The sequence below is a fragment of the Vombatus ursinus genome, unplaced genomic scaffold (assembly GCF_900497805.2).
Source record: "Vombatus ursinus unplaced genomic scaffold, bare-nosed wombat genome assembly UNPS02014874.1, whole genome shotgun sequence".
NCBI lineage: Eukaryota > Metazoa > Chordata > Mammalia > Diprotodontia > Vombatidae > Vombatus > Vombatus ursinus.
In genome coordinates, this window is record NW_020954652.1 from 17665425 (window position 1) to 17685651 (window position 20227).

Here is a 20227-nt window from a genome sequence, read left to right on the forward strand (position 1 = left end):
ATATCTTTGTTAAGAAAACCACAAATAGGGTCATGGAGAGTTGGACAAGAAAGAAATGACTCAAGAACAAGAAGACTATTTCTAGAAAAGATTACTATAATAGAAGATTTCTAAAGTCCCTTCTAGGCAGAAGCATGTTGGTAAATGTTTAACACCATCTCTCTGAGAAGCATGACACAATTTTAAATTTAAGCTGAATTATTAACTTGTTCTCTATCACTTTCTTAAGGCAAGACAATCGTTGAAGCAATGAATCGAGCCCTGATTTGTAGCATTTTTCTATTTCCAAGGTATAAACAGTTATACTAAAAATGTAACAATTGGCTTTCTCTAACAGGTGGGGGACAATCATAAACTGGCTTCATCACACACCTACATCTAGGTCTAAATTTATCAATGTATGGTTCTATGAACTGGGGAGATCAGGAAGTCTCCAAAATGGTAGTGAGAAGAGTATCAAATTGGTATGACTTTGTTGCTACTCAATTGTTTTAAATTAGGCCTGACTCTCCACGACCCCATTTACATATTTCTTGGCAAAGAGACTGGAGTAGTTTATCATTTCCTTCTCCAGCTCATTTTACAGATGAGGAACTCAGGCAAACAGAGTTAAGTGACTTGCATACTGTCACATAGCTAGTAAGTGTCTGAGGCCAGATTTGAACTCATGAAGGTGGGTCTTCCTGATTCCAAGCCCAGTGCTCTGATCTACTACACCACCTAGCTGCCCATGGCTTTATTAGTGTCACCCAATTTTCTCATTTTTAGTGAAAACTAAATGGATCATGGAAAGTCCTTTTAAAACTGTATAGTATTATGTAAATATCTATTATTATTTATGACCATCACACCATGCCTTCCTACAAAATATCTTTCAAACACAATTCTAATGCTACATTTTCCTTCACACTTTTTTTTTCCAAGTCATACATGCATATCCTAGAAATTTACTTGAAAATGGCACATTATCAGTAATTATAGGTCAGTAAACCAAAGATGCTATCCAGGTTTTAAAAATTTTTTTTTTCCTCCATAGGAGAGAATAGTAAGATACCTAAACATATAGATGAGTGACACTGACATTCTCTAGGGGAAAAAATGTTACTCAATATATTGTTACTGAGCACTGTTAAAGGGAATTGATGACCACTAGCCACCACAGTGGAATCTAGGAGAATCTATACAATTTATCTCTTCCTTTAAAAAAAATAAAATTGCTATACTTGAGAAAGACTATATACATAGCACATCTACATTTCAGCAAGGCTCCAGGCAAAATCTCTGCAAATTCTTTGTGGATAGATAAGGTAGAGAGATATAGTCTATACTTACATAGATTCAGAATTGTTTGAATAATCAGGGTTGGGGGGGAAGGATTTTAATATTGCTATATCTGTTAACAAAGGGGGAAGCATCTAGTGGAGGTAAGAGGAGTTTGTCCTTGGATATTTTCCACTTAAGATTTTTTTTGTGTCAATACCTTAGATTAAGGCAGTGATGACATACTTATCATATCTGTAGATGACTCAAATTTGGGATCAGTAATATACTGTCTGTTTCTTCATTGATCTTCAACCACATGCAGCTTTTGTGCTTTGGTTCAGTGGTTTTCTTACATGAGAATATACCTTTAACTCTACATGGAACAAGTGAGTCAACTGAATTGCTTGATATAACAATTTAAAAAAATAATTTTCAAATATTCTTATAAAATTGTAATTTGCAATAATTTCTCCTACCTGTTTAAATACACTCTAAATGCAAATAATTATAAGTAGATATAATTTCACTTTGAAATAAATATTTTCATCATACTTTCTCTATATTTTTCTTATAGATTAAAAAAAAATTACACTGTGTGGACTGACCCAGCATAGTCCTTTCAACTATTCTTGAATTCCAGTCCTTCTAGCACAGCCAATTTTATTCTACAGAACCTTTTCTCTAACCTGTGCCTTTGAAATAACATGCACACTTCTATTGCTATATTTCAGTCATGAGTCACATCTCACTAATGTAAGTCTATACCTATGAGGTCAAATGAATGTCCTTCTGCTAAGCTATCTAGTTTGTCTTGTTATAATACATTGTCCCCTCATTCTTGTGTTGATTCAGAGGCCAGGGTTTTGTTTTTGGTTTTTTTGTTTTTTTTTTTTGTTATCTGCTTTTGTTTGTTTTTGTTTTGGTTGTTTTTACCAGTGAATCACTGGACTTTTCTTTTTTTCCTTCTTTTAAAAATATACATATTTTTATTTATTTCATTAAATATTTGCCTATTACATGTAAAAAATTAATATTAATTTTTAAAAAATGTTGAGTTCTAAATTCTTTCTTTCCCTCTTACTATTCCCCCATCCCTTAAGAAGGCTAACAGGCTTTGCAGACGCCGCTACCGGGAGTCCTCCTCTGGGTTCCGTCCTCTGGACGCCGATTCCCGCCGCCTCTGCCATCGCGCCCAGACCAGGAATCTGTGGCCATGGTCACCCTTAGCGTGTACTTCGACATCTCCGTTGATAACGAGTCCCTGGGCCGGATTACTTTCAAGCTCTTTGCAGACAAGGTTCCAAAGACAGCAGAAAACTTCCGTGCTCTGAGCACTAGAGAGAAGGGATTTGATTACAAGGGATTCTGCTTCCACAGAATCATTCCTGGGTTCATGCGCCAGGGTGGTGACTTCACATGCCATAATGGCACTGGTGGCAAGTCCATCTATGGGGAGAAATTTGGTGATGAGAACTTCATCCTGAAGCATACTGGTCCTGGCATCTTGTCCATGGCAAATGCTAGGCCCAACACAAATGGCTCCCAGTTTTTCATCTGTACTGCTAAGACTGATTGGTTGGATGGCAAGCATGTGGTCTTTGGCCAAGTGAAAGAAGGCATGAACATCGTGGAAGCCATGGAACCTTTCGGTTCTCGGGATGGGAAAACCAGCAAGAAGATCACCACCTCTGACTGTGGACAACTCTCATAAATTTTTTTGTTTTGTTTTGTTTTTTTTTGTCTTAACCATTAAACCATTCCTCTGCAGCTGGAGAGAGCACCCCCAACCCCATCAACTCTTATACCCTATAATCTTTGTGCTCTCACTTGCTGCAATTCTCTGGATTTCATTTTCTTTTTCCTTCCACAAGTCTGGCTAGACAACAGAGTTAAGTTTATGATTACGAAATAAAAACTAAACTACAAAAAAAAAAAGGTTAACAGTATGATATCAATTATACCTGGGAAGTCATGAAAAACATATTTCCATATTAGCCATGTTGAAAAACATGCACACACACAGCCCAAGAAAAATAAAGTTAAAAAAAAGTATGTTTCAATCTGCACTCAGAGTTCATCAGTTCTCTCTCTCTCTCTCTCTCTCTCTCTCTCTCTTCTCTCTCTCTCTCTCTCTCTCTCTCTCTCTCTCTCTCTCTCTCTCTCTCTCTCCCTCCCTCCTTCCCTCCCTCCCTCTCTCCCTCTGGAATTGGATAGCATTTATCATAATGAGTCCTTTGGAATGGCCTTGGATCATTGTATTGATCAGAGTACCAAAGTCTTTCACAGTCAATCATATTTCTGTTACTGTGTGCAGTGTCCTTCTGGCCTAGTTCACTTCATTTTGCATGAGTATATATAAGTCCAAGGTTTTCTGAAAGCATCCTGCTCATCAATTCTTCTAGCACAATAGTATGCCATCACAATCATATACCACAACATGTTCAAACATTCCCCAACTGATGGACATCCCTTCAATTTCCAATTCTTAGCCACCACAAAGAGCTGCTTTTTCTTTTTTAAATCTTTTTCTACAGATAAGTTCTTTTTCTTTTATCTCTTTGGAATACAGACATAGTAGTGACATCTCTGAGGGTACACACAGTTTTGCTGCCATTTGGGCATTGTTCCAAATTGTTCTGCAGACTGGTTGGGCTAGTCACAACTCCACTAGCAGTGGATTAGTGTCCCAATTTTTCCACAACCCCTCCAACATTTTTCATTTTCCTTCGCTGTCATGCTAACCAATTTGATAGATCAGTCATTAGACTTTTCCATAAACATTTGGCTTCCTATGGCATACTGACTATTTTGTAAAAAGGTGTTGCGAAATGTTCTCTAATCTAGGCTAAGAGTCCATCATTTCTGTATTTCAGAAGTCATCCAGGAATTCAAATATGATTCTTATACATGAGATTAAACTGTATTTCCTCAAATTTGTCTATATCCTTTGAAGTTTCTATTTTCAGATGACCAAAGTAATGAAGACTCCAATGAATTTACAGTGTTCAGTTTCTTGCCAGGTCATTAGAATCCCTAACAATGCTTCATGGGGTGGGGGTGTGTGTGTGTGTGTGTGTGTGTATGTGTGTGTGCATTTAAGCTTTTGTTTAGTATTTTATTTTCCCCAGTTGCATATAAAAACAATTTTAATATTCATTTTCAAAACTTTGAGTTCCAAATTCTCTCCCTTCCACCCTCCCCATCCTCCTTCGTTAAGAAGGCAAGGAATTCGATATAATTTATAAATGTGTAGTCATGCAAAAAATATCCATAATATCATGTTGTGAAAGAAAACAGACAAAAAAACTCAAGAAAAGTAAAAAAAAAAAAAAGGTATGCTTCCATCTGTATTCAGGCACCATCAGTTCTTTTTCTGGGGATGGACAGCATTTTTCATCATAAGTCCTTCAGAGATGTCTTGGATCATTGTATTGCTGAGAATAGCTTAGTCATTCACAGTTGGTCATCTCACAATATTACTGTTATTCTGTACATAGTATATCTCTCTTTGCTTCAGTCCATATAAGTCTTTTCAGGTTTCTCTGAAAGCATTCTGCTTATCATTTCTTATAGTACAATAGTATTCCATCATAATCACATGCCACATGTTTAGCCATTCCCCAATTGATGGGCATTCCCTCAGTTTCTAATTCTTTGCCCCCAGAAAAGAGCTGCTTTAAACATTTTTGCACATATAGATCCTTTTCCTTTTTGTTTAAATATCTTTTGGGATACAGACCTACTAGTGGTATTGCTAGGTCAAAGGGTATGCATGGTTTTATCGTCCTTTGGGTGTAGTTCCAAATTGCTCTACAGAACAGTTGAATCAGTTAACAACTCCACCAATGGTTCATTAAAGTCTCATTTTTTCCCCCACATCCCTTCCAGTATTTGTTCTTTTCTTCTTCTGTCCTATTAGCTAATCAAATAGGTATGAGGTAGTACATCAGAACTGTTTTAATTTGCATTTTTCCGATTGATGGTGAGTTAGAGTATTTTTTCATATGGCTACAGGTAGCTTTGATTACTTCATCTGAAAATTGATTATATTTTTGATCATTTATCAATTTGAGAATAGCTCTTATTTTCATAAATTTGACTCAGTTCTCTATATGTTTGAGAAATGAGGTCTTTATCAGGGAAACTTTCTTCAACTTTTTTCCCCACAGTTACTATTGCTAACTGTATTTACCCCCACTCTATCCCCCCACCCTGTTTATTCTATTCTCTCTCCTTTCACCCTGTCCCTCCTCAAAAGTATTTTGCTTCTGACTACCCATCCCCCAATCTGTCCTCCCTTCTATCACCCCCCTTTTCTTGTCCCCTTCCCCTCCTACTTTCCTTTAGGGTAAGATAGATTTTTATGCTCAACTGAGTGTGTGTATAATTTCCTTTTGGGGCCAATTCTGATTAGAGTAAGGTTCACTAACTCTTCCTCACCTCACTTTTCTTCCCCTCCACTGTAAAAACTTTTTCTTGACTCTTTTATGTGAGATGATTTCCCCCATTCTACCTCTCCCTTTCTCTTTCTTCCAGTACAGTCCTCTCTCCCCTCTTAATTTTATTTTTTACAAATCATCCCTTTGTATTCAACTCACACCTGCATCCTCTATGTATATATACTCCTTCTAACTATCCTAATAATTAGAAAGATCTTAGGAGTTACAAATATCAATTTCCCATATAGGAATGTAAACATTTTAACCTTATTAAGTACATTATGATTTCCTTTTCCTATTTAGCTTTTTATGCTTCTCTTGAGGCTTGTATTTGACAATCAACATTTCTATGCAGCACTGATCTTTTCATCAAGAATGCTTGAAAGTTCTCTATCTCATTGAATATCCATTTTTTCCCCTGAAGGATTACACTCAGTTTTGCTGGGTAGGTGATTCTTGGTTATAATCCTATCTCTTTTGCCCTCCAGAATATCATATTCCAAGCCCATCAGTCATTTAATGTAGAAGCTGTTAAATCTTGTTTTATCCTGACTGTGGCTCCACAATACTTGACATGTTTTGTTTTGTTTTGTTTTTGTTTATGTTTTTGTTTTTTTCTGATTGCTTGCAACATTTTCTCCTTGAATTGGGAAATCTTTAATTTGGCTACAACATTCCTGGCAGTTTTCATTTTGGGATTTCTTTTAGTAGGTGATGGGTGGATTCTTTCAATTTCTATTTTACCCTCCTGTTCCAGTTTTCCTTGATAATTTCTTGAAAGACTAAGCCTAGGCTCTTTTTTTTTTTAATCACGGCTTTCAGGTAGTCCAATAATTTTTAAATTATCTCTCCTGGATCTATTTTCCAGTTCAATTGTTCTAATGAGATATTTCATAGTCTTCTATGAATTTTTTTTCATTCTTTTGGTTTTGCTTTATTGTTTCTTGATTCATCATAAAGTCGTTAGTTTCCATTTGCTCCATTCTAATTTTTAAGCAATTATTTTCTTCAGTGAGCTTTTGAGATTTCTTTTCCAGTTGACCAATTCTGCTTTTAAGGCATTTTTCTCCTCATTGTTTTTTTTTGTTGTTGTTTGTTTGTTTTTGTTTTTGTTTTTTTTTTAGGCAATTGGGGTTAAGTGACCTGGCCAGGGTCACACAGCTAGTCAGTGTCAAGTGTTTGGTCTGAGGCCAGATTTGAACTCAGGTCCTCTTGACTTCAAAGCCAGTGTTCTATCCACTGTGCCACCTAGCTGCCCCCTCCTCATTGGTTTTTTGAACCTCTTTTGCCATTTGGTCTAGTCTGCTTTTTAAGATGTTATTTTCTTCAGTATTTTTTTTTACCAAGCTATTGACTATTTTTTCCCATGCTTTTCCTGCATCACTTTCATACCTCTCCCCAATTTTTCCTCTTCCTTCTCTTACTTGATTTTCAAAATCCTTTTTGAGCTCTTCTATAGCCTGAGGCAAATTCATATTTTTCTTGGAGTCTTTGGATGTAAGAGCTTTGACTTTATTGTCTTCTTCTGAGTGTGTGCTTTGATCTTCCTTTTCACCATGGTGTCTTTCAATAGTTAATTTTTTTCTGTTGCTTGCTCATTTTCTCAGACTATTAGTTGACTTTTAAGTCTTTGTTAAAGTAGAGCTCTACTTTCAGAGTGGAGAGCACACTGTTTCAAGCTTCAGGGGTTCTGTACAGCTACATTCAGAAGTACTTCTAGAGACCTGTAAGTTTTCAGTCCTTCCAAGGTGGTTTGATCTTAGAAGAAGTGTTTTCTCCTCTTCTGGCCTGTGCTCTGGTCTGTGAGTGACCCCAAGCACTCTTTTCTGCCCTGGAACTGTGAGGAGGGTTCCCTCTCCACTTCTGCCACAAGCTCTGCTATGCTAGTGCTCCTCCTTGCCCTGGGACTGCCACCTAGGACTGTGACCCAGATAAGAGTATGGGCAAAGCCACAGAGTTCTGCTTCAGTGCCAGCAAAAAGACCCCTTCAATCTCATTCTGAGCAGTTGTTCAACCCCCTTACCATCTGTGGGCTGAGAGCTCCTGAAGCAGCGACTGGCACTGCTCTATACTTATCTAGTCACTCCCAAAGCCCAACCCTGGTTTGCTAGGGCCAGGGTGGCCTGCACTGGACTGTGATCTACTTTGACTCATGTGTGAGAACAGACCATTCCTGTTGACTTTCTAAGTTATCTTTGGTGTCTATGGGCCAAGAGGTATGGAAACTGCCATTGTTATGAGGATTCAGTTGCCCTGAAGTCTGCTCCGGGATTGCTGGAGCCAGGTATGCACTGGTGCATCTTGCACTGGATTGCACTCCTCTCTCACCTTTCTGCAAACAGACCTTTCCTACCAACCTTCCAAGTTGTCTTGGGCTGGAAATTCATTTCACTCTGTCTTTTTGTGGGTTCTGCTGCTCTTAAATTTGTTTAGTGTCATTTTTAAAAGGTATGTGGAGACGTTTAGGGGAGAACTCAGGTGGGACTCTGCCTATACGCTGCCATCTGGCTCCACCTCTCCCTAGGTATATTTTTGTAGCATCATTTGTATCTTTGCCAATTAACAGAAGTGAGGAGAAATCACCATGTGTGATTAATTTCTAGGGGCTATTCATCATAAACTAGATATACTCACTGGCAAGACAGAAATTCCCAACTGTTTATGTCAAATCAGTGGATATTTTATTTTATATAGTTGCCTCAGTCATCCTAAGCAAAAGTGGCTGCATGCTGTGTGACTATAACTAAATAAATTCTTCTAATAAATGTCTTTTGATTGACCGATTGGCAGGCATAAGGGTAAGAAATTGAGAAATATTCCCAACTCATGAAACGTGCCATTTCATTACAAATAGATGCTGAAATGATGCAGGACTATAAGTATTTCATGAAAAATTATGTGTTAAAATTTAGTGAAATAATAATAGTTGGAATGTATATAACGCATTTAAGGTTTACAAAGCACTTTACAAATGTTAACTCATTTGATCCTTATAACAACTCTGTGAGATTAGTATTATTTCTATGCCCACTTTACAGATGAAGAAACAAAGGCAGAGGGTTTTTTTTTAAATGACTTCACAGGGGTCATATAGCTAAGTAAGTGTCTAAGGCAGGATGTAAATTCAGGTCTTTCTGGAAGTCCATCAAACTAAGCACACTATCTAGCTGTCTAAGTGTGAAAGAACTATTATTTCCTTAGAAGTAAATAATGGCATCCCATCAGAACTACTAGATTCACTCTTGATGGTTTCAGCCCATTGATGGGGTTACATTTGACATATTTAGTAGGATGTACTGATAGCTCACTGAAACTAGAAGTGACTGTGGAAGTCAGAACTTTTGGAGCAAGGGGGTGTCCACTCATCTAGAAGGATGGTCTAGAATAGTCTAGAAGTAATTACATATGTGAATGAAGAAATTCCCAATCATTTGCTATAGCACAATGAATTGCACTTAGTAGAAACAAAACAAGTAGGAACATCAGATAAGAATTGGGTCTGTGGATCTGTGGTTTTATTGGTATGAGGAATTCCAGGTGTGGATATTCCCTCTATCAATACACATTGGCACCTTTTCTCTAACCTAGAGTCTTGGTTCCCAGGGGGCAAAGGGGAGAGAGATTGTAAGTAGTCTCGTGACCTGCCCAAGGTCACATAACTAGATGTGTCAGAAGTAAGACTTGAGCCCAAATTTTCCTGACTTCAAAGGACACTGACCCTATACATAATAAATGTTGGTTTAAATATATTAATTAATGACTTAAAAAAAAGCTGTCTAATGATTAGGATATAGGACAAAATTTGAAATTTTCCATTGTGTTCCCAGTTCTGCTGCTAATCACTGTAGTGCTTTCAGATCAGTTCCCATTTTACCCAATATGCACTTTTTGGCACCAATTTTTTAGAGTGTTTCATTTTCTTCTATAAATAGAGGTCTGTTCACAAAGGTTTTATAGGCCTCTCCCAAGCTAATTCCTAATTACTGACAGAGTACCATCCCTAAGCATTTAAAGTAATTAAAAAGAGAGAATTAGATAAGCCTCTACATGCTTCAAAAATTCTGAATTCTCAATGCCTATCAGCTAATTTTTCAAGGTCCAGATAAAGTACATGGGGAAATTCAGGCTATTTATTTACTCTCATTTACCAAGTAAAAGAGGTAACAGATTTTGTTGTTTAAAGAATTGTCCTTAGAGCCAGAAAGATCTGGGTTCAAATTCAGTCTCTGAAATATATTAGTACTATGATCCTGGACACCTAATTAAACCTTTTATTGTCCCCAAGTAGTGCTTTAAAATCTAGAATTTGCCAAACCATTGGAACAGCCTGAAATCGGCAATGGTAGAACATGCAATGGTCAAGGAGTATTTGTCACCCACTTTCTTACATTGATAAAATCATAGGCCTAGATCAACACAAAACAAAAATCTAATGGAGGGAAGTTAACCACATTGAACAATTAAAATGAGGTATCTTCAGATAATTCTATTTGCTTTTGTCCTTTAAAAGGTAAAGCATACTTTAGGAAACTCAACAAAAAGAACATTAAATGTGTCAATTCACATGTTTCATGAATTGCAGTCCACTTTTCTATGTCTTATTTTTTTGTTTGATGAAAATACCATAAACCTATTATGAGAGTTCTCTTGAACTTTTCTTCCCACTTTCTAATCTTGGGGCTGAGACGTGGGGCCATCTTCTCTGTTGCCAACAATGATGCAATGAATAAGCTGGCAAACAATGAATTAGAACAGTACATCCTGCGTCTTCTTCCATCGTCTAACTCCCAACCACACTTCACCAGAGACTGGCCACATGCTTTCTGACCATGTCTGTTTTTCTGTGCCTCAGATAGCAGGACTGTGAGGTCATTCTTATAACTTGAATGTCTCTATGTCAGAAAAAAGCACAGACAATATACAGCACTGACTAAATGTTCTGATAGTCACATAATCGATTAGACAGTGGGCTCTTTTTTAACTCTAGCACATAGTGCAATGCCTGGCACATAGTACATATTTAATAAATGTTGTTTTTTTTTTTAACTGAACAACTTGTCATAAATGTCTTCTACTATCCACACTGATATTTCCACTCTGGACACTGCATTGATTGTGCTTTGTTTTTGTTAACTATTTTTTCTAAAAATGTAGAATTTTAGAAAAAAAATAAAAGGAGTCATTTGCTAATGCTAGAGACTAATTGTAAAGGAATAATGAGGGAGGAAAAATACTGTTTAAGGGATTAAAAGTTAGAAGAAGTATCAACTAAACAGAAGCAAATGGTAAGAAAGTAAGAAAATGTCAGCTTTTCTCTCACTGACTATAGTCAAAAATATCCTCCTTTATATATGGATACCTAAAAATATTTTTTCCTGCCCTCTAAAATACACAATTTTGGGAGAAATATCTGCATAAGGCTACATGTGTTTTGTAGATTATATACATTCAAGTAATCTATAAATTAAGTGCTTACCAGATACACTAAATTATATGAAATGGAAAGATACATGACATTGCTGTTGAATTGAAGGAGTTTAAATTAGAGATAAATGTTATTCAAGTTAGACTACAAATATGTAAGAAGAGTATAGAGTCCTATGAGATGGGAGGAGAGAGAGGGAGTAAGTGTGTATATGAATTATAGATATTACACATCTATTCAGCTGCCAAATCTTGTCATTTCGACCTCCCAAACCTTTCATTTTTTGTGCTTGATGGAATCCCTCATAGCCTTCCAGACTCAGCTCAAGCACTGCTTTCTATATGAACCCTTTACTGATTCCCCATCCCCAGCATTGTCCTTCCTTAGCTATACCACATTTATTCCGTATATACTCATGTTGCCTATGTAAGCTTTGATGCAGGCTTCTCCCAGCTTGCATTCCCATTGTTAAGTCAGGTCCCCAGATCATGGCTAGCTATAGCTCCTCCCTGCTCTCTCTACTCAGAGTTCTAAGGATACTCCTGTAGGGTAATAAGATAGCTTTTATTTTTTCTTTTTGGTGAGGTAATCAGGGTTGAGTGACTTGCCCAGGGCCACACAGCTAGTAAATGTGAAGTGTCTGAAGCTGAATTTGAACTCAGATCCTTCTGACTCCAAGGCCAGAGCTCTATCCATTGAGATACCTAGCTGCTCCCCCACTTTTTTCTTTTTTTTTTTCTTTTGGCTAGGCAATGGGGTTAAGTGACTTGTCCAGGGTTACACAGCTAATAAGTGTCAAGTGTCTGAAACCAGATTTGAACTCAGGTCCCCGAAGCTCTATCCACTGCAACACCTAGCTGCTCCTGATAGCTTTCTTAAATGTCTATGACTCAAATCCCAACCAGTTTGCTTCTCTCCCAAAAATATCATTTGAGAAACATATGCAGTAGCCTTCAGCAGCATTTAGAAAGGAGCATTTGCTAGGGTGTTCTCATAAGAAGTCAATAGCCAATAAGTAACAAAGTTAGTACTTGAACCTAGGACTTCTGAGTCCAGAAACTGTGCTCTTTCACTATATAATAATCAAGTCTTCTTGATTTTTTCCTGTTTAATATCTCTCTCATCCAATTCAAATACAAAGTACCACTGTCAAAAACCTAGGTCATAAATAAAAAAAAAGTGCATAGTAGAAGAGAAAACTTATAAGGAAGCAAAGAAAAGATGAACAGCTTTGAACACAATGTGTAGTATATATTTATATATACTTCTTTGAAATGGAAATTTATTCTTTATTTTTTGAATCCTCTCTTCTGTTCTGCTGTGCACATGACAATGCTTTTGTTTCTTTTCTTATTTTGTATTTAAGTTTCAGTATTTAAGTTTATGTTTCATTTTCTTTTCTTATTGTGTATTTATGTTTTAGTATTTAAGTTTAAAATAAATTGATTAAAAAAAAACTCTGGTCAGAAGACTTGGGTTCAATCCCACTGCTGGCTCCCACCATCTATTTGATGTTGGTAAAATAATTCAATTTCTCTAAGAGTAATGGGGTTCAATTAAAGGACCTTTAAAATCTCTTCTAGAAATAAATCTATAGAAAAACCTTTCCAAATACCTATAAGAAATGGCTCTAAACAAATTCTAAAGCATCAGAACCCACAAAAAGACAGAAAGAAACAAATTTCCAGCCAAAGACAGCCTGTATGGTTGATCAGAAAGGTATATCGTGCCAGGTGGGGAGAGGAGCACAGTTCAGCGTGGGCACGCAGGCCACAGCTACCCTGGAGCAGGCCTCAGAGGACTGAATCACAGGCAGCTGTGGCAGTTTCCAGACTTCTCAACCCATGAACACCAAAGACAACTTAGAATGTCAGTAGGAAAAGTCTGTGACTGCGGTGAGAGAAGGAGCTAGGTCTCAGCCGCAAGTCTCGAGCTTGCCCCCTGGGCCGTGGCTGTTTCCTGAGCTTCTGGGGCATAGACTGAGGGGGAATTGAGTTGCTGATCAGAGGGGGATTTCAGAGACCTCTTTGCCACTGCTGAGGCCGGAATCTCTTGCTTTACCGGTGCTTGGATCTGGATCACAGTTCTGAGGGGCGGTCCTGGGGCAAGGAGGAAAGCTGGTGTGGTGGAGCTTATTGTGGTGGTGGAGAGGAAACACCTCGCCCCTTATGATACCACCTTGGAAGAACTGAAAATTTTCAGGTCCCTAGAAGTATCTCTGAAAATAGCTGTACAAACCCCCAAAGCTTAGGACAGTACATTCTCCACATTGGAAACAGACTTTTACCTTAACAAAGAGTTTAAAACTCAAGTAATTGGCTGGGATCATGAGTAAGCAGTGCAAAAAGAGTCAAACTATATTATCTTATTTTGGTGATAAAGAAGATCAAAACATACAACCAGAAGACAACAAAGCCAAAGCTCCTAAATCCAAAGCCTCCAATAAGAATATGAATCAGTCCCAGGCCTTGGAAGAGCACAAAAGGGATTTTGAGAAGCAAGTAAGAGAAGTAGAGGAAAAATTGAGAGTTTTGCAAGAAAATCATAAAAAATAAGTTAACAGCTTGCTAAAGGAGACCCCCAAAAATACTGAAGAGAATAACACCTTAAAAAATAGCCTAACCTAAATGGCAAAAGAGGCCCGAAAAGCCAATGAAGAGAAGAATGCCCTAAAAAGCAAAATTGGCCAAACAGAAAAGGAAGTCCAAAAGATTACTGAAGAAAATACTTCCTTAAAAATTAGAATAGAACAATTGGAAGCTAGTGACTTTATGAGAAATCAAGACACTGTAAAACAAATCCAAAAGAATGAAAAATTAGAAAACAATGTGAAATATCTCATTGGAAAAACAACAGACCTGGAAAATAGATCCAGGAGAGAGAATTTAAAAATTATTGGACTATCTGAAAGCCATGATAAAAAAAAAGAACCTAGACATCATCTTTTAAGAAATCATCTAGGAAAACTGCCCTGATATTTTAGAACCAGAGGGTGAAATAGAAATTGAAAGAATCCACTGATCCCCGCTTGAAAGAGATCCCCAAAGGAAAACTCCTAGCAATATTGTAGCCAAATTCCAGAGTTCCCAGGTCAAGGAGAAAATACTACAAGCAGCCAGAAAGAAACAATTCAAGTACTGTGGAAACACAATCAGGATAACACAAGATTTAGCTGCTTCTACATTAAGGGACCGCAGGGTATGGAATATAATATTCCAGAGGGCAAAGGAAATAGGATTATAACCAAGAATCACCTACCCAGCAAAACTGAGTATAATCCTGCAGGGGAAAAAGTGGTCATTCAGTGAAATAGAGGATTTTCAAACATTCTTGATGAAAAGACCAGAGCTGAATAGAAAATTTGGTTTTCAAATACAAGACTCAAGTGGAACATGAAGAGGTAAACAGGAAAGAGAAAATCATAAGAGACTTATTATGGTTGAACTGTTTACATTCCTGCATGGAAAGATGATATTTGTAACTCATGAGACCTTTGTCAGTATTAGGGTAGTTGGAGGGGAAAAAATTATATGTACGTATCTATAGATATAGATAGATAGATAGATAGATAGATAGATAGATAGATAGATAGATAGATAGATAGATAGATAGATGGCACAGAGTGAGTTGAAAATGAAGGGATCATATCCAGAGAATAAAATTAAGGGGTGAGAGAGGATTATACTAGGAGAAGGAGAAAGGGAGAAGTAGAATGCGGTAAATTATCTCACAAAAAAAAAAACAGAAAAGAAATAAATCTATAAGCCTAGACAATATGAAAAAGAAACGTAAAATATAGGGGTTATTCTCAGAGTTTAAAACTAGACAAGAAGGGCTGAGTTCTATTTATGTCTAGCTTACTGGCTTTGTGACCTTGGGCAGGTCACTTAAATACTCAGCCTCAGTTTTCATTTCCATAAAGTCAGGAAAATAATAGCAGTTACCTCACAGAGTTGTTGAGAAGATCAAATGAAGTGACATGTATAAGGTGCATTGTAAACCTTGAAGTGATATATAAATGCTTGTTATTTCACACACAGAGACTTTAGAACATAAGTAACATAAGTAAAAGTAAGAATGTGCAAAAAAAAAAAAAGACTGGTATCATATTTAGAGCTTTGATTTTCTAGTTTCTGATAATTGTGCTTTGTCCTGAAGGCAGTGAGAAGTCATTGGAGTTTTTTGAACTGGAAAGAGATCAGAGACAAGTGGGAGAACAACACTGTACTATGGAAAGAGCACTCATTCAGAGAAGCTGAGCTCATTTGACTCTTAGTACCACAGAATCCCAGTCTCAGCATGATTAAATCTCCCATCTCCCTGGGCTTCAATTTCCTTATTTGACAAATAAAGGAATTAGACTAGATGGGTTCTGAAATCCATTTGGCTGTGAAATCTGTGATCTTATCATGTTTTAGAAATAAATCTGACCTTGATAGATAGAATGGATTGGATAGGGTAGAAAGTTAGGGCAGCAAAGGGAAAATTTATGGAGTAGTGTGGTTATTAGTTGCAAAGAAAGCTATGATTTCCATTGTTAGAGGAAGTTCCAAAACTAATGAATCACAGGTTTGCCTGAGAAAAAAGGGACGACTATTGATAATTTGCTAAATATTATTATCATAAAGAAAATTATAACTATATCCCAAATGTACAATTTGATGTATATAATTAAATATAATAATGCTAATAACCAATTACCAGATATTGACACAAGATCAGATAACTTGTGCCATGTTCTTGGTTTTCTGCCTATTTACAATGCAAACATGGAGCAGTGACTAAGGTTTGTGAGTGAGCTCAGGGACTGAAAGTAGCATAGAGAAAAATTTTCATATACCTATTCTAATGAAAACACCTATAGTTTAGAGGGCAGTCGGGGGCCCAGAAAATTATGGGTAAAGTTAGATCTTTGCAGCAATTATATTTACTTCAATATCAATTGATCTAAAGAAATATTGTGCTGAATAAATATCTACTGAGTATTTGTATTCCTCATGATGGGGAGTGGAGTGTAGGTTTTTGAAGGCAAACAGAATACAATTTTTTCTAAATCCTAACTAGCTGGAATGACTGTAAGCATGAGCCTGGAAAATGAATATAGGATAGTTTTCCAAAGATAGGCTCACCACCAGAAGGTTGACCACTAGGCAATGGATTCTTTGGATCCTAGCAACTCATACAACTGCTGTAGGGGTGGTTGATAAACTATGCTTGTGGGAAGGAACATCTCAACTCTGGTTCTTCTGGACTTAAATTAATGGTTAACTGAGTGACATCCTGTGACTCAAATAAATATCTCTGACTCATATGCTAATTACTGTACTGGAAAGTTCTACAGTCTTCTTTGGACAATAGTTTAGTAGTTAAACAATAGAAAAAAACATGTAATGAGGAGCAAAATGAATCACCATCAGGAAAGAAAAAATAGACTGACACATTCCAATCTCAAAGGATCTTCCTTCAAGTCAAATTTTAGGTTCCTAATTGAAGAATTCTCCAGAGTATCTGTTGCATGAGACAATGATAGACAGCTTCTGACATGCCAACAAAGAAGAAATCACGCAACTCAGCAACTCCTTCTGTCTCTTTCCCATATCCTTCACTACAAAAATCTGTCCCTTAAGCACAATAAGAACACTGGAGATGGGATGGGGGTGTGAAGAATTAAAGCTCATAGCTCAACTAATATAAATTAGCACAGATCTTAAAATGCGTGAAAATTTTACTAGATCTTTAATAGAATCCCTTTCATAAGTAAACAGTAAGCCTCAAACATATAGGATCATGAGAATATGTATTCACAGCTAGAAAGGACATTAGACCATCTAGCTCAACTTCTTATGTAAAATGATGAGTGTGAAATAGCTACAATTCAAACCAAGGTCTTCTTATTTCAAATCCAAATCTTCTCACTGAATCATACTGCACATTGGCAGCTACCAAAGGGTTTTCATACCCACAACTATTACATACACAAAAATTCATTATCATTTTACAACCAATTAGTCTTGTAGGGAGGTGTACCTCTCCATACAAGCTTTTGTAAGATTTTGTCAATTGGGATCGATGTGACTTACCCACTATTGATGTCATCACTTCTGAGACTCTTCCCAAGGATATCACCATCACTCATATAACCACCGACATCTACTTCAGAAGTCATGTCCAGATCACTGCTTCCTTTTTCATTCATATCTATCTGGGACATGTTTCCAAGGCGAGACACAGCAGCCCGACGCAGGGGGGTGGTATACATGAACCTGGAGGGGTCAGTGTGGATAAAGCGACTGGCGCTGCTCCTAGGATAGCCACCTCCCAAGGATGGGGCATCCCCCGCCTGGAGTCGAGGACTAGCTTGACCCAGTCTCCAGGTCACTGGCGTGGATCGGCTTGTCAGACTCGGTATACTTCTTCCGTTGACTTCAGTTGTCACAGTGCTGTCAAATGTTGTCTCCAGGGTGCTAACCAAAGGAAAAGAGCAAATTGTGGGTTACTGGAAAAGGGAAATAGTCAAAGGATGCAATAAGAGTAGAAAAATTAAACGACTTCTTCAACCCTACAATTTCAACTTAGAACAGCTTTATGGGCACTTCCTCTATCAAAGCAGATTGTAGCTACATGATAAAATGGCACAGGTGCTTTGGCTGAAAAATTTAGCATCTTGTAGACAAGCTGGTGATGACTCTCTCTGAATTCAGACCAGTTGGGCTCAGACAAGAGACATATCACTTATCTAATCACTGAGGACACAGCAGAATACTTCTGATTGTTATGGAATTTAATGGCATCCATATGACCATTGATTCAGGGCTGGAAGGGACCTTCAAAGTCATTTCATCCAATCTCTTCATTTTATTGATGAAAAACTGGACTAGGGTGGTCAAGAACTTGTCTAAGTAGTAGGTGGCAAGGGTGAGATTTGATGGTGACTCCCAGTTAATATATTTCAGTTGCTTGATTTTTTAGATTTTTTAAATCCAAATATGACTATCCAAACCAGGGAATAAATGCACAGATGACAAATAATTTTAGCTCTGTCTTTTCCCAGAAAGTTTATAATGTCTTCCAGGATTCAATCTTATGCTATATTACTTTCTCCCCTAACTCTAAGACCTTAATCTATTCATCCCGTGACTCCTACTCAGAACTGTTCTAGGGCAACCTCTGCATAGTAATCCATGATTATGATTAAGCAGTTGATATCACTACCCATACAAATCCACTTTAGCTGCAACCAATGCCACTGTACTCTACACATTTACTAAGGGTGGTGCTAGCAACAGGTAAGATTCTCCAGAAAACAGATGGGATGAGACATTTCTACAGGAGTTTGGACAGAACCGGGAAATAGCTGACAAATATATTCTGAAAATCTGAAATGCATGGTTAATCAGATTTCACAACATTGTAAACAGCTAATTTTGCATCTGGGGCAATGATAAAGATTCCATCTCCAACCCTAGTGGCCCGGCATGCTTATGATAATAGACGCATATTTTATATATTTGCTGTTCTCTTCGACTTTGTGCACCCTAAGTCTCAGCTACATGACCCTTATTTGTGACTCTGTTGTGTGATATTTCCATAACAAGATATTAAAGTCTAGTATGATTTAAGTGATAACACTTTTAAATTAATTTCCATTCTTTCTTTAAAAGAGAATGGAATGAATTAATTTCCTATCTTCTGAGGAAAGATTCCCTCAGGAGTGTCCCAAGAAAACATTAATTCACTCTTTGAAGTTCCCCTTATAGCCCTAAAGTAGGTTAATAACAGACAAAAGCAGACAGTGAAGTGTCTTCAGTTCAGAGCTGTACTGTTGGTATGAAAGGAGAAGTTTCTATTAGGGTCTTTATTATATAAGCTAAACTGGTCTTTCTTGGTTTCTTACTCAGGTTTGCTTTTTCTCTTAAAAGATGGCGAACCTATCTCTAAGACTTGATTGGTCCAGAGGTCTAAGTCTTTAGTCACTGGCATGGCTTCCCCACTAACCTATGTTACAAAAAGACCAGTTCACCAAAAGTCAATGTCTCTTGGACATGAAAGAAGTCTCACTGCCAGGCAAGTCATTTCATCTGACCCAATATGCCACCCTAATATGATATGGCTCCATATGGAGGTGATACAGGTTGTGTCTCCTTGAAGCATTGTCATATCTTCTTGAGTTTCTTTTTATGTTATTTATAGGTAAACTTCTTTTTGTTAAGTATTGGATGGGCACCAAGGGCCTCTTTTTGTTTCGTTCCCAAACCTGATCTATCATAAAGGCCTAAGGCAAGCCAGGTTTCCATTAAATGACAGTTTATAGTTTTCTGAGAAAATAGTATTCACATTGAGAAAATAAGATGCAATAAAAATGTGATTTGACATAAGGATATACAACTTGCAATGAAAGGTATTGCTATTGTTCAGTCGTTTCAGTCACGTCTTATTCCCCGTGACCCCATTTAGAGTTTTCTTGCAAAGATACTGGAGTAGTTTGTCATTACCTTCTCCAGCTCATTTTATAGATGAGGAAACAGAAACAAATAAGGTTAAGTGACTTGCCCAGGATCACACAGTGTCTGAGGCCATTTGAAGATGAGTCATCCTGACTCTAGGCCCAACACTCTATCCTCTGCACTGCATAGCTGCCCTAATGAAAGGCATACCTCATTCAAAATTAATTTTTAAAGGTTAAAAGTCTTGTAGAGGTAATGAAGATAGTGTGCACAGAGGCTAGGCTGGGTACTGGTAGAGACAGTTTCCACCCAACAACAGCAAAAAATAACAGATCCTTCACACATTCCGATAGCAAAATGTCCTATGAAAGATAGAAAAACTCTTATTTACTCTTGGAATATTGTTCATTTTTCTCCATTAATGAAATAAATTGCTATTCTCTGCCTACAGATTAGATTTTCTAACAAACAAAAGAAAATTCCTTTTGAAGTCATTGATTGCAAATCTTGTTTGCCCACATTACTGTAGAACTGAGTAAAACCTGTGGCTTATCTGGGTCCCCCGAAGACTAGACATTGTCTCTTCTAAATTCTGTCTCAGATCTGCTATGTTTTTCACTGTTCTCATTCTTCTCGTTTCTGGGTCCTCCCCTAGG

General features: G+C 37.3%; 1 protein-coding gene and 1 pseudogene across 5 annotated transcripts in view; one reads left to right on the forward strand and one right to left on the reverse strand.

Moving 5' to 3' along the window:
- Positions 1 to 20227, reverse strand: part of NAV3 (neuron navigator 3) — a 389994-nt gene that overhangs the window by 187851 nt on the left and 181916 nt on the right. For all 5 annotated transcript variants that reach the window (XM_027842471.1, XM_027842473.1, XM_027842474.1 and 2 more), the window contains 2 exons: positions 20114 to 20222; positions 17208 to 17591 (listed from right to left, as the gene is read on the reverse strand). In XM_027842471.1, the coding sequence (XP_027698272.1) occupies positions 17208 to 17591; positions 20114 to 20222 (493 nt within the window). The remainder of the gene's footprint in view (positions 1 to 17207; positions 17592 to 20113; positions 20223 to 20227) is intronic.
- On the forward strand, positions 2446 to 2989 carry LOC114028235 (annotated as a pseudogene).